The 14,931-nt window shown below is 39.3% G+C and overlaps 1 protein-coding gene and 1 long non-coding RNA gene across 2 annotated transcripts; both read left to right on the plus strand.

Annotated features, from left to right (window-relative positions):
• The first annotated feature begins 38 nt into the window (after positions 1-38).
• LOC105736950 (uncharacterized) lies at positions 39-1,529 on the plus strand. Its single transcript, XM_031919976.2, has 5 exons — positions 39-289; positions 649-787; positions 860-957; positions 1,171-1,336; positions 1,408-1,529. The coding sequence occupies exons 1-5, from the start codon at positions 227-229 to the stop codon at positions 1,527-1,529; spliced, it is 588 nt and encodes a 195-aa protein (XP_031775836.2). The 5' UTR covers positions 39-226.
• A 10,710-nt stretch (positions 1,530-12,239) lies between these two features.
• Positions 12,240-14,710, plus strand: LOC116415334 (uncharacterized). Its single transcript, XR_015292346.1, has 3 exons — positions 12,240-12,821; positions 12,900-14,414; positions 14,519-14,710. It is a non-coding gene; the product is annotated as an uncharacterized LOC116415334 (long non-coding RNA).
• The last annotated feature ends 221 nt before the right edge of the window (positions 14,711-14,931 follow it).

The raw sequence follows: 14,931 nt of genomic DNA on the forward strand, positions 1-14,931 counted from the left end.
ATCAAACTGATAACCGAATCGATTTATTTGAACTAGAAGAGTATTATCGACATACAGTGTGATGCACGATATCGACGATTGAGCATAAGTTTATAAAAAAATATTTAATACATCAATTTTGGATAGAATTTCCTCATCTCGAAATTTAACGCGTGTTTATTTGTGGAAAATAGAAACCTCATTTTAATGTGTTCAAGTATTTTGTGTAAAATATTAAAAAATCGACATGAAGAAAATATATCACGTTAAAATGTTGTCAGCCACAAGAATTATCGGCATATGCAACATGGTAAGTAACGGACAATTTGTCAATGAAACTTTTTTTCTCATGTAATATTTTAAAATAATCTATCAGATTATTAAACGAATTTGTTTTTATCAATAACAAATTACAAGTATTCAAAAATTTACGAGCAAAATTATTATTTAAAATGCATTTATTATTATTTTTAATACAATAGAAATATTCGAATAATCCAATAATTATTAGTTTAACGAATGGAAGGATTATATTCTTGTAAAAACAAAAAGTTTCGAAAATTTATTACAATTGTTATAATAATTAATAAAAATCTTGTTTTATCTATTCAATTTCATTAATATTTAGTATAATTTTTAGACAGTTTTATATTTTTAATATTCTTCTAGATAATATTGGGATTTACAACGAGCTTGTTTTCGATAAAATATATATCATCGAAAACGGAAATTGATTTTTATATCTTCATTCAATACTTGAATCCATTTGGTTCAATTTGGTTGCATCTTTTTATTACGTCTAATTCAAGTGAGTTTTGAAATAAATATATTATCCTTTTTTTAACAAATGTTATGATTAATTAACAAATAAAAATTTTAGCAGACATAGCTATAAGTGTCTTCCTCATGTATATGTATTTTTTCTTCGCAACATTATTTTCCATAGCCAATACGTATTTGATGATAGCACCATATTTCGTAAGTATATATAAAAAAATTATTAATTATAAATCTCAATATATTCAAAATAATACCAATCCATAATTGGTATGGTGAATAGAAAATGAATCGATCGTAGATTTTTATATCCTTTATATAAGACGTTTATATAAGAAACGTATTTTTATTATTTACGAATATTTTACTTACCTTATCAACGATTAAATTATTATTTTTGATGTATGTTCATAGAGGAAATCTACGTACACTATACCCTGGCTAATCATGCAAACAACAAGCATAATGAATCAAAGTGTGTCGTTCATTCTTTCCTTTGTGCAAAATTTATCTCGAACAGAGCCATCATTTCTTGTTTATTCAGAAATTTGGTTTTTTCCAATATCAGGTTTATATCTTAGTAAGTATATTAAAATTATTGAATTGTAGCTAAATCAAATAACGAACAAAATTTATGTTTTGTCGATCTAGTATTTTCTATATACTTATGGTCTACTGTGAATGATACTCGGAAAAAGTGGATAAAAGAGCAATCTAATAGTCGTAGATTCTTCACAATCAATAACACAAATGGCATCAATGATGCAAGTTAATAATGATTACGAACAAAACTGATGATCATTTCTTTCTGCTTCTTACAACATGGAGAAATTATATGTAAGCTATAATAATTAATTATTTAGATAAATCGTTTATGTATTATAAGTTAAGTATTTCTAATAATAATTCTTATTTATAACGATTTGAGTTTCAAATTAGCAAAACTCGAAACTATGTATGTAAGATCTCAAAATTTGTAGTTTTTCCATGAAGTATATCTCTTCTCTGAATTTATTAGATTTGTTAGATTAATTGGCCAATAATAACAATAATCATATTTTTAATTCACAAAAAGTTAGTAAAAAATTTCCAAGTTGGAATATCATAATCCATTCATAATTAAACCATTCGTTATGTCTTGTAAAATTATCACTTTCATGATACATTATAACACGTTGCTAATCTATAATAACTTGTTAACTGTAATAAAAAAAAAATTCATACAATCATCACTCTTTTTTATCATCTTCTCAGAAAGATCTTCTCCAGCGGAGAAGATTCGATTCTTAAATCCGCATATAATAACCATTGATCTGTCGCTACCAGACTAATGGAATATGTAATAATGTGCGCAGAATAGGCAAACTACCAGAATACGATGAATCTCGGGTCCCGTTACGAGGAAAATGTATAATAATGCGGGTAAACCGATAAATCAGGCCAGGGATGCGACTAATAGAGTGTATCAAATGCGTCCACGACGGAGCGTGGCTGCATAGAAAATATGAGAAATGGCCACGTTTTACGTCGAAATACTTTTAAACTTCCGGGATTTGAATCGCGCGTAAGCATATTCCCTATATAGGGGCCGGCGTCTCCTAGATGGAAGTCGATTTGTCCGAAAATGGTCGGAACTTTTCGCGAAACTCTTGAGAATAATGATCGAGGGTACAATGGCTGATGGAAAAAGCCCCTTCCCACGATTTATTTCGAGCGTTTCATTTCATCCTGGCCGATCATTTGCGTTCGTCTAAAACGCAAACGCATCAATGGACGTGACTTTTACAATCTTCCAATCGTGCAAATTTCTCTTAAATTTTATATATATATAAATATAACGTGTATAGATAGATTTGATGTTTATGTGAATACATACGTTGTTAAAGAGAGATTTTATTTTATAATCGATGGATTCTAAAAATATCTTTTTTTTTCTGCATATTAGAGATATCGTTTATTTTGCATAAATATCTGCACTTTATTTAATACGATAAATGTGATTATACATTGAAATTTATCTTTCAGAAATTGGAAAAAACTTTTCGTTCAACGATTGCAAGCACACACACACACACACACACACACGGTGGGGTACGCGACGTGGTTGGTTGGCGGTGCTTTTAAAAAGAACTGAGCGAGCCAATTTGTAAGCTGTCGCAAACTTTTAAAACACTAGTTGACAGCCGAGTCCACCCCCTCGCAACTTGTGCACCCTCCTCGACACTCGTCCAACCATCCAGAAGGAATCCAACCACCATTCGACGTCTCTCTCTCGTTCTTCTCGTACCAGCTCAAACTCACCCCTCCGTGTCGTGGAAGCCGATGGATTGTAAAATAAAACTAACTTGGCTCTTTCGTGGATCGAGAACGGAGTACCGTCGAAATCTTATTCCCTCGGGTCTCTTTTATTTTCGTGTACCCCCTTTTTTTTTTTTTTTTTTTTTTTTTCCACCAACCAGTGGTCCAATCTCGAAAAAGAATTCTCCGTAAAGGGAGTAGATACTTCTTAAGGGTAATTATTCGAATTCAAGTTTAAAGAATCGTTCGAGAGAATTATTTTCGCGATATTTCGTAATTTTTCGAATGAAAGGATCGTGCTTATTCGAAGGATGGATATGCTTATTGAATATTAATTCGTTTACTTTATTTTTTCTCGATATCTTCGCACAAGTTGGAACACTTTTACGAGTATCTAAGGATTAAGGAGAAGGGTAGTCACACGCATGACGTATATAAAGGGTGGTGGAGACGTAATTAATCTTCTTGTATGACACTTTGGCTGGTTACGGGGCAAAGCTTGCCAGAAGCCAGAACACAACATCCCACTTAAGCTCGACGCCTGGAAAACAATTAATACGAAATTGATTAATAATTATTGCGTCCCAGTTTCGATACTCGTGGCATGGCTCTTACTAGTCATCGTCTAATCGTCAAAAAAAAAAAAAACAAATTCTTTTATCAACGTTAAGTTATTCGAGCTCGTATTATGCGATATCTTCCCTCTGATCAATTATCCATAAGGATAATTTATCGATATTACGAACATTACTTCACTACACGACTTAATCGTTGAAAAGAAAACGCTAATCGATAAATGTTTACTTGAATTTTTAACAAATTTTTGCAGCTACTTCCCTATTCGTTATTAAAATATCAAGGAATAAATTTATCGATTGTTCGATCAATCAAAAGAGTTTTATACGTACAAAAGACAGGCAGGGTGTTGCATTTTTATTCCGCGAATCTTACACGATGCAAAATTTTTTGCAGACACCATCATGGAAGAACTGTCAAAAATGTCAATGCACCTTCCCCTTGCTGCAAGATCCACGATTCCATTCGATATTTTGGCAAATAGGGGCAACGGAGAATGGAATGGTTAAACCGTCTGGGCCGACGGACTGGTCGAGGTACGAGGAAACGGTTCCACTCCTTTTGTGACATTTATTTGTTCGCCGCCAAAAACGGACAGCCGATTTGGCATTACTTTTCCAGACAGACAGATTTTATTGATCTGCCGCTCTCCCGAAACGAGAGAGTTGGAAGGAACGAGAGGGTAAAAAGAGGAGCGGAACGCGAGCGAAAGAGAGGATGATAGAACGGCGGAACTGAACGCCCCATAAAGCTAACCAATGCTAATACTTCGCATCTCCGCAGTGGCGTCCTTTCGCGATCGTGCTGTCGCTCGTTTAATCGGACAGTTTGGAAAATACGACTCGACGCCGCTGCCCTGGACCGGAATCAGCAATAAACGCGTAACCGAGCCTAATTCGTAATGTTGGCTCAGTCATTGTGGCCCATTGTGAACTCTCTTCCCCTGTTATTCAGGGGCCACGAGTATAATGGCGGGGTTATCAACAGGAAACTGGCAAGTAACGACAGTGAGAGGCATGCACTCCTTCCAATATATTTATTCGATTTAATATATCTTATATGAAAGATTAGAAGAATTAATATCTAATAGATTCTTATGGATGTATTCTTGTTTTTCAAGAACGATTTTATAAATTTCAATCGATTTATTTGAAACAATTTTTTTTTTTTTTTCCTTTCAGAAGTTTGGAGTGTGAACGGCCAATGAACAAAGTTTCCAGAAACGAACAAAGGCGGGTAATCGCATTCCTTTCGAATTTCTTTGCATCGAAACGGCACGTGCTCGCCCTTTATTTCCCTTTTCTGAGAGATGGATGGACAACGGGGAGCAGCGAGGAAATAAATTTGTGAACACGATGGACGGCGCGGCACAATAACTGCGTTTAATACTACATTAAGCACGATACAGAGAGATCTACCCCGTGTGACCACCGTGACCAAGTTTCTTGGACAATACACGATGACTGTATTAGTGGACGAGGGATGAAAATTTATATATACGCACGTGCATATAGAGTGATCTTTATCACAAAATAACACGTGTAAAGATGTTTGCGTTTCTCCAAGAGATTTTTATCTAGTCAAAGTTCTATAAATCGATAAAAATACAAGTCTAAATTAATTAAATTATCTCAACAATGCATCTTCGAAGAGCCCTTCTTTCTCGAGACTTCTCGAATCAATTTCACAGAAAACACACGCACGCACACGGTGTCATTCGTAAGGAAGGCTCCAAGATCGATCTTCGCTAGAAACGTTGGATCGATGAGCAACGATGATAGAGGATGAGGAGGAATATAGTGTCCGGTTATCTGGTCGGTCGATTCAAAGTGGCGGAAGCGAGCGAGAGGGATGGTGGGCGGAAGGAGCCGGTTTTTCGAGAATGGCTGCTGTAGGTGTCGAAGGGACACGAACGAGGCCGCAATTAGGCGGTCCCGGGGTCGACGTGCAACGACGAGGTCGGGCATTATGCAAAGCAGATTTTAAATTTAGATGTGGCCCACCGTGCCCACACGTACACGTACCCCTGTCGCAAAGCTTGGTACGCAGAAGGAGCGTACACGGACGGTGGAAGACACGCGAGCGTGTTGTGCTCGACAAATTAGCGCGTTTTAAATCCAATCTAAGCCGAGAGGGGAAGGGAATCGTTATGGATGGCGGCGGAGGGGGCAGCTCGAGGGATACTCGGCGAGCTGTTTTGCATTTCTGGCTCGCGCGCGCGCCCAACATTTGAGGTGTAAAATATTAAATCCAGGCGCCTCCGCCATATCGCCTACGTCCTCGAAAGAGATGGAGGAGGAGGAGGAGGAGGCGGATGGTGCAGCGGGGGAGGAGAAGGGGTCCGTTGCTAGACGGGGGAGAGGATATGGCGAGGGTGGCTCTGCGGCGCGCACTCAGCGAGTTTACATTTAAATGTAAAAGTGCCGAGTGCTGCTAGGCGAAAGCTGCTGTTTTGCATTCGAAAGCTCATGATTGCCTCTGAGCTTTGCTTTTGACGTGGAGCGTTCCTCGCAACCGACGGACGACGACCGAGAGGCCGCCAGTCGAAGCTGCGCGGAGTTCCGCCGCGTTTCGAACGGATGGAACGAGCTTCCGGAAAAATTCCGCACAAACGGAATCGGCGATTATCCGACGAAACCGGTTCCTGCTTTCGGAACGAGTGCACCAATTAATCAACCCCGGTTCTCACACTCCTCACGCGGCCATCAACCATACTCAAAGTCCTCTCTGATTGTCATTAATATATTAATCGGGTGCTCGTTAAGCGCGAAATATAATCGTGTCGCGCCAGTCAACGAGTTAAATGGATCGACGGCTAATTAACAACGGCCATCTAGCCTACCATACCCACGAAATTCGATGAATTTTTCGCATTTCTCCAACGCGTTGCGCTTTTCTTCTTCTTCTTCTTCTTCTTCTTCTTCTTTTTTTTTTTTTTTTTAAATTTCGTTCTCGTCTATTAAACGTCTTCTCGATTTTCAGGACGCGTCAAGATTTTCGTCGATCGACGAGTTAAATGGATGGGCTCCACTAAAAGGTTGATCAACACAAAGAAATTTTTACGAACGTTCCACGAAATATCTTTTAATTATTTTTCCTGAAGATTTTCGCCGTGTTACACATGTGCCGATGAAATTTCACGCATGCACGATTTATTTCCAGGTTCTAATCAATTCTCGGAACGAAACGGCAGACACGACGAGGTTACGGGCTAACCCGCTGTTATTCTTCTAATATGTATGTTTCTTATGTGCGCCGGTAAAAGGGCTTCGTGCAATTTCCTATGATAGATCGAGTCCCGCGGACAAGTTCCATTACGGCCAGCCTCTGAATTATTGAACTGGCAATTCCCTGGCGACACGCGGGACACCCTGCATCAAAGTGTCAACGGGCTCATTAAGTCTCCAAATCAGGTGAACTAACGCGTTAACTGTTCTACCCTTGAACTCTCCCTGATAAACGGATTGATTAAGTTTTTGTTTCAAAGAAAAAAAGAAAGAAAGAAAAGATAAAATAGGTAACTATAGATAGGTATTATTTTAACAGACAAAACAATTCTGACGTTCTATAAAATTTTATCTATATTTTCTTTTAACTGATATTATCTTTTTATTAAAATTATAAATATAAACTTTTTAACTTTTTAGGATTTTAATATATATATGTGTCGTCGAAAAATGAAGGTGATAGGATATCAGATTTCACTGATATCGTTATAGGGAACATTTCAAGATTGGAATACACTACTGGATTATATTGGGTTTTGTAACGGAGGAGAGAGAATCAATAATATTCAAAACCATATGAAATGGTATATGGAACGATCAAGGTGTAACGTTACAACGAAACGAGGTTTGCTCGATTCTTTTTAAGTTTCATCTTACGAATCAGAAGCATTTGCATTCTGGCCGATAAAAAGCAGAAGATCGCCGATAAAGATTAAATCTATTTGTAATCCCTTGAAATAGGACCTGTTACTACAAACTGCGGTATCTTTGCGCGCGATCACCGACACGGAGAGAAAACGGAGAGAGAATGGCCCTCTCGATCAGTATCTGAAAATCGCCCTTCTACTCCATATGCTGGGTTAATAAGAACCCTAATAACGGGTACCACCCCATCGATACGTAGGGACTGTCACTAAATATTTTTCTTCCTCAACGGTCGCTTTGGGAATTCGGCCGTGTCGATGCTCCAATACATATGTCGTAGTTTCGTGAAACATTGATCCATCTCTTGCAAATTTTATTCCCTCCCTCCCGTTTCTCGAGAAACAGAAATTTTTCGCGGATTAGATAATTGACATCGAATAATAACGAAAGAACAGAATCTCATTTACGTGAATTCTATCCATTCTTCAGGCAGGCAAGCAGGTTCAATGTCTGTCCGATTCCATCCACGATTTTTCGTTCAACTTGTTCAAAGATTTCACAGCTCGTACGAGGGAAATTATATTATATTTATATAAAATTGCAAATTAATTTTGCAAATATGACAATTGTATATATATGTAAAAATATTTCACGTGTTAATTCTTTGCTCGTGCCAATAAGTTAAATGATAATCTCGTTCAAATACCTGTAAATATAATTCCCGCCGATTTTTAAATTCGCGACAAGTCAATTTTACCGTGCGAGCGAGATTATCCATTTCCAAATCCCTGGGAAAGAAAAAAAAAGGGGGGAGGGGGGGGGGAGAGGTGTAATCGAAGCGTGTGACGGAATGCGACAATGAAATTCAAGTTTCAGTACGGGAAGGACTTAGGCAAATATTTTTTTATTAATTCGTCTCGCTTGGAAATGCAAATGGGCCAATCACGCGTCCGGAAGGCTGGAGCGGGCGACGCTTACTCGAGTAATTTATTCGTAAGGGCGTTAAAGTTTCATAAGTCGTGCACATAAAATGCACTCGAGAGTGGAAGAGCAAGGGTGTATCTAGGCGTTCCCGCCCCCTCCACCGTTCGCCACCCCGTTCTCTCTATACTGGCGCGGCAGAAAATTATGCAGATGGCGGAGAAAAGCTTTGATAAACACGACAGTCTCTGATCGTTATGCAGATCCGCGCCACTGTAAAATGGCGGCAATCTCTCCCTCTCACTCACGGCTATATCCACCCCCTCACCCCTCTCTCTCTCTCTCTCTCTCTCTCTCCTCTGCCTCTTCTGATCCTCCCTAGCTCGCTGGACCCAGGGGTATTTCAGTTTCTCACCCCTCTCTCAAACCTTTTCCTCCTCCTCTACTCCTCTTTCTCCCCTTTTTATCCTTCCTCCTCCTGCGCTCTCTCTCTCTCTCTCTCCCTCCCCCTCTCTCTTCTTTCTCTTCCGCCTCCGCCACGGTTCGCTCCTGATTTTCACACCCCGGCCACGGCATTACCAGCCCAAGTCGAGGGTGGAAATACGCGCCCTCCTGCTTGTTCACGTGACGCGTCTGCGCCGGCTTGTACCACCCGGCCGTGTGTATATACATGCACTGCAATTTCATTGGAAGATCGTGCTGCCACTTGAAGACACAAGCGAGCGGCCAGCTTCGCGTATCACTTGCTACCGTTCACTCCTCTTCCCCGAGACAAGCTAACAATCGTAAAAGAAACATCGCATGGACAACTCGCACGTTTTTGTTAATCAAAATGGAAATAATAATCATGAAGGCGATTCATCATAGTTTTTTTCTTTTTTCTTTCATTCTTTTTACCTTAAGGAAATTTATTCGAAATTTCAAGTGTTACGAACAGGATATGATAGTATAAGTTTATGAAACACGAGTTTTTACGTATTATTTATATTTTTGCACAAATTTTTGCATTCATAATCTAATCGCTAAGAAGATTTTCTTCGTTCAATTCGATATTTGACAAAAGAATCTTTTTCAGAATCTATGGCAAAAACACGAGACCAAACTGTTCTCGGTCGAATGGACCGATACTCGAATACTTGGGCAACGATGGACGAAATGTTTCATTGGACGAGGAGGAGGAGGAGGAGGAGGACGAAATGCGCTGACGTCATCAAGGACAATGGTAACGGAATTACCGTTGAAACAGAGAGGGTGCAGAGGTGTCGGGGCAACCCCTCCGTGACGGTTGTCGAAAATTCATTTTGCCGCGCGTTTAAAATTTTCATCGGTCCTCTAATTTTCGCCGTCATCGGAACTGATCGCATTTACCGAATAATTTCCCCTTCCTCGTAATTGCTCGGGCGAGAGGAGAGGCTAGGATTCCACGGGAACAAAGTATCGTTTCTCATACGTTGCGATCTTTTCTCTCTCTTTTTCTTTTCTCAACCACTCGTGCATCGGCTGTCTCTCCGAACCATGTTTTATTCATGCACATCGAAAGTGGAGTCGGCGTTTAAGTACACCGCAAACCGCCTTTCCTTGAAACCATAGAATACTTTAACGCCTCGGCTAATTGGCCGGATACGTGTTACGAATGAAAGTTTCGTCTCATTTCGACCCGATCCGAGCAGAATAATATTCATTTGATTCGGATTTATCTTAGGCGGGATGTCGCGAGCGTTGAATCAATAACTCTTTTTTTTAAAATTGGACCAAAACTTTTTGAAAAACCTGGCAGATTGAATATTGCCTATTATCGAGGATCTGTTTGTATCCATTTGTATCTGGTTACTGTATCTCTTCCCTTACTCATTGCTCACCTTGTTTTATAATTCTATTCGCCACGGAATAGAAAACTCTTGGATTAAAACTCTTGGAATAAAGTTTTGCGTCTAGACGATCGTGACGATCGGTTTTTCGGATTGGAAGCGATTAGCATCCGATCGATTTTGGAGGAGCGGCGGACCAGTTTTTCGCTCGTAGTTTGTTTCACTTTCTCACTATGCATAATGCATGAGAGGAGTTTAAATTCTGGCCGCGTTGCAAACAAATCGTTGCCTGTCGATAATATTCCACCTTTCCCGAAGATACACACTGGATAGACGGTATTAACGATCGCGAGGAAACGAGGGTGTCGCTTTTCGAAGAAATCGGTGGAGCGGTATTTTTTTTTGCAGCGAATCGATCGACGATTCGCGCGACCCCCTTTTCCAAGGCGGGTCCTCCCCGGGATTAAAGGACAGTTACAGAGCCGTGTGATTAAGACGAGGTGGTGGTCTCGATTGGTCGCCATATCACGGATGCTCGGGGCGTGGTTCGCTTACTCTCGGCCAACCGTTCTCTCCTTTCAATTATTATTTAATTAAGCTAATTGGCGGGATGGGTCGAAGCCAACCGCGATTTGCTAGCCGCTCAAGTCGCAGTTCTGCGATCGTTAAGTCGACGTAAACTGTTCGTGGAATTCGAACGAATCGTAGGTACCGTTTCGTACGTGAGCAGAATCGCGAAATCGGCTAAACTGCGAATTATCGTAATGATTATTGCAAAGATCAGATCGTTTTTTCTTTCTTGCTTGGAACTTTTTCTTCTTCTTCTTCTTCTTCTTCTTCTTCTTTTTATTGTTTTCGTTCTGCGAGGAATCGATATGACGTAATGGGAAACTGGAAACGATTAGCATAACGTCGATGAAACGATGAACGTGCAGATAACGGAAGATAGCGTAGTAAAGTATATTAAAAGTGGGTTTTTTTTATCGTGGAAACAAAATAATAGTTATCGATCTATCGATTCCTTTCGTTTCAGAAGCGCTATCCATTTAATTTATATTTCGTTATACCAAATGAAACCATGATGATGTGATGTGTTACAACTGGTATCTTCGAAAATGAGAAAAATAGTAGATATTTCAGTTCGTATAAAATTTATAACGGAATTGGCAAAGGTAGATATATGCTCACATCATTTCTTTTTTTAGGTCAAAAAACGAAGATGGACGTCGCAACAGCAAAAATAATCCTCCTCTATCGGATCCAAATAGCCATCTCATCGAATGCAACCAATGCGCGAACATTGAATACAATAAAATTTATTTATCAATCGCTTTTACGAGCAAGAAAATTTCTTTTTAGATAAATACGCATACGACTTTTTCATCCCTTACGAACGAAGCGATCAATAATTCTTCTATCGAACATTAATCGAGCAGAGCAAAGTAATTCTTTCCATCAGGTAAATGCTACACTTGACTTGCCACCAATATATAACGAATATCCTTCTCAATGAAATAAATTCGACAGGGTACGACGATACGTATCTGAAAACAACGTTCATCTTGGCTTCCCTCCGTTTCACCTCCTCGGCGTACGAAAATTTTTGCAAAATTATGCGGCCCAACATAACGTGCCATTTCGGGGCGGGGGGAAGAGTATCGCACACATCGGGACGCGTGAGCATAAATTGGCTCGACGCAAAATTGGCCTGACAGTTTAACTATGACAAAAGCACAATAGAATGCGCCGTTTCCTGAACGCAGCATGCGGCTGTAATTTCTCTGTCTGTCCATCCGTCTCTCCATCCTCGGCTCTCTCCCTCTCTCTCTCTTTCTCTCTCTCGCTCCCCGCTCAGCCATCTCTCTCTCTCTCTCTCTCTCCCGCGTTCCTCCCCTCCTCCAGCCCCTTCGTTTTCCATCGTCCGTCTTCGTCGCCCACTTTTTCGCCGCCTATTTCCATCCCCGACCGTTTTCAAATGGCGGATATCGCGGACAGTTTAATACCGCGCCGCCGTCACGAACGCTTGTTAGCGGATGATACTTTGATCCGATAGAAAATAGACTGGAAACTTGGCTACGGTTACGAGACACGAAATTAAGACTTGTTTCTATAACGAAGGATTTTTTTTTTTTTTATCCTTTTTCGAACGGGTTTCGTCCGTTGTTCGAAAATTTCTCTTTTTTATTTATTTATTTCTTTTTTTTCAATTTAACGAAAAATAGAAAAGATGTTGATGTTAAAATTTGTTCTAATCTCTTGTTTAAATATCGAAAAGTATTTAATTGGAATTGATATCGATCGTGGCATTTTAAATAAAAATTCTTAAAGGAGGATTTTACGTTATTCTAAAAAAAGAAATCGTCTTTGACGACGGTTGTTACCATGACACGTCCTTTCTCTACGCGAATAACAAGGAACCGCTTCTACGTATAGAATTAACGACCCATCTCGTCGATTAACCACCGTGAACACTTCCTCGAAAGGTTGTTAGCGATTCCACGCGAGTTTGAGTGAAAATTAATTCAACCGCTTTTACAAAAACAAATCGATCCTGCAAACTAAATCGTGGTAAATAAGCAGAAAGAAAAAGGTACGTTCGATAAACGAGTAAAATTACATTAACTTGCATTACGAAGAGGATAGTAGCTAAAAAGTTAAATCGTCGTAGGAGAAGCAAGATTTCCTCAAAGGCAAAAAGGACGAATTTTCCACGGAGGGGCCTGGTCTGGTTCTAAGTGGTCGTCGTTTGATGACGGTTATTACCATGATGCGCTGTTTCCTGCGGCCGTGAGTATCTTCCACCCACACGTCGACAAGAAACGGCTTGGCCGCCGTTCCTGACGTGTGGGTGCATGCACGTAACGACCGATTCCGTGCACACAGACTTCGAGCTCCGACTTCGATTCACGGATGTTGCTTGAACGCGAGCGGAATCTCTCTCTCTCTCTTCCTCGTGATTTCGTCATTATATAATACGCTCGTTTACACACAACATTGTTGTCGCAAATATGTCATTAATGTCGGAAATCAGCGTATTGTAACGCAGCCTTTGCGTGATGCGGTTCTCCAGATTTCGCTTTGGCGAGTGGGCATCCACGGACGTGGAGACTCTCCCCACAGGAAGTCGCCAATACGTCTCTGCTAAACGAATCTCCTTGCCGTAAGAAAATGAATTATACATGTTAGAATATATTCTTCTATGCATTATCGACAAGAAACTGCTTGTCACTCCTTTCTACATCTTTGGACGTGTGCCATTTCCACGAACCGAGACTAGAAAACAATTTAATTAAATGGCTTCGAGGCAAAACGGACATCCCTCTATATAAAAGATATATAAATTTCTAATCAAAGATGTTAGCAATCGATGAAAAGAAGAAGGATCAGCTTGATCATCTTTCCCTTCGATCCCTTTGCTATTTTCGCCGATGGAGGAGGCTCGTCGCCAAGGATCTGCCCTCTTTCCCGCGGCTAATCATGTAACTCGATTGAAGAGAACGAGCGGGAGCGGGCCAATAAGAGGCTCCCTTTAATCGCGTTACTTCGTTACCCCGTCACTCGGTGCGGTGATATCAGCGGAATATCAATTGTAGTGATTAACCAAGACGGCCGTCGTGGCCTGAAACTTCGCCCTCTCCCCACCCTATTCTCGTTCAGGGGAGGGACAAAGAGAGGATAACATCTTTTGTCAGTCAGTGGATTAACTCGGCGGAATATTCAAATCGCCAAGTCCGCTCGAGCGGAGATCTTCGAGGCATTTCAATCGGCCAAAATCCCCGCACAGGATTGTTTTCCACGGCAAACGTTTCCGCGTCTTTCTCCGCGCTCAAGGCGATCCCAAGATTCGAAATTAAAGTAGTAAATTTTGATAGATTAAAGAGCTACAAAAACAAGGCTACAATCAAAACTGAATAGAACTATGAAATCAAGAATTGGAGATCATCTTGATTTAAAATCTTGTCTCCCAGTTCGAAGCTAAAGTAATAAATTTCCTTAAATTTTTCTTTAATATATAAGAGTTCTTTCTTATTAGTTATTAATTAATTATTAAAATTGTAGGTAAACAATGCTGCAATCAATTGTAGCACCGAAATCAAGAATTGGAGATTTAAAAGAACCAGATTCTGGTTTTCCAATCGGAAGGATTGTTTTCCATGGTAAACGTTCCACGTTTGTGTTCAAGGTGTCTCTCAATTTGAAATTAAAGAAACAAATTTCATCAAAATTTTCTTTATAATATATAAGACTTTTTTTCTCACAGTTATTAATTAATTATTAAAATTGTAGATAGACAATGCTGCAATCAATTGTAGCACCGAAATCAAGAATTGGATATTTAAAAGAACCAGATTCTGGTTTTCTAATCGGAAGGAAGGATTGTTTTCCATGGCAAACGTTTTTGCTTAAAGCGACACTGTTGTCTCCCAATTCGAAGCTAAAGTAATAAATTTCAAGTAGTAAATTTTTCTCTGATATATAAGATTTCCCTCTGAGTAATGATGTAATTAGTAAATATATATATATATATATATTTATTTATTAAATAATATATTTGATTTTAAAGATATAATAATTATATAATTATATTAATACATTAATTTATATATATATGTATATATATTTAATAAAAATTAATATATTAAAATGTAATAAGTTACATTTAAAATTCACAGATATTAAAATTGTAAAGATAAACAAGT

This window comes from Apis florea, unplaced genomic scaffold (genome assembly GCF_048593485.1).
Source record: "Apis florea isolate Af1SG1 unplaced genomic scaffold, ASM4859348v1 contig_3158_pilon, whole genome shotgun sequence".
Classification (NCBI taxonomy): Eukaryota; Metazoa; Arthropoda; class Insecta; order Hymenoptera; family Apidae; genus Apis; species Apis florea.

Excerpts from the sequence above, each read along its gene's own strand:
- LOC105736950 (XM_031919976.2), top strand. The coding sequence starts at position 227 with ATGAAGAAAATATATCACGTTAAAATGTTGTCAGCCACAAGAATTATC. Across the intron at positions 290-648 it reads TTATCGGCATATGCAACATG|ATAATATTGGGATTTACAAC; the intron begins GTAAGTAACGGA and ends ATATTCTTCTAG. Across the intron at positions 1,337-1,407 it reads AATATCAGGTTTATATCTTA|TATTTTCTATATACTTATGG; the intron begins GTAAGTATATTA and ends TTGTCGATCTAG.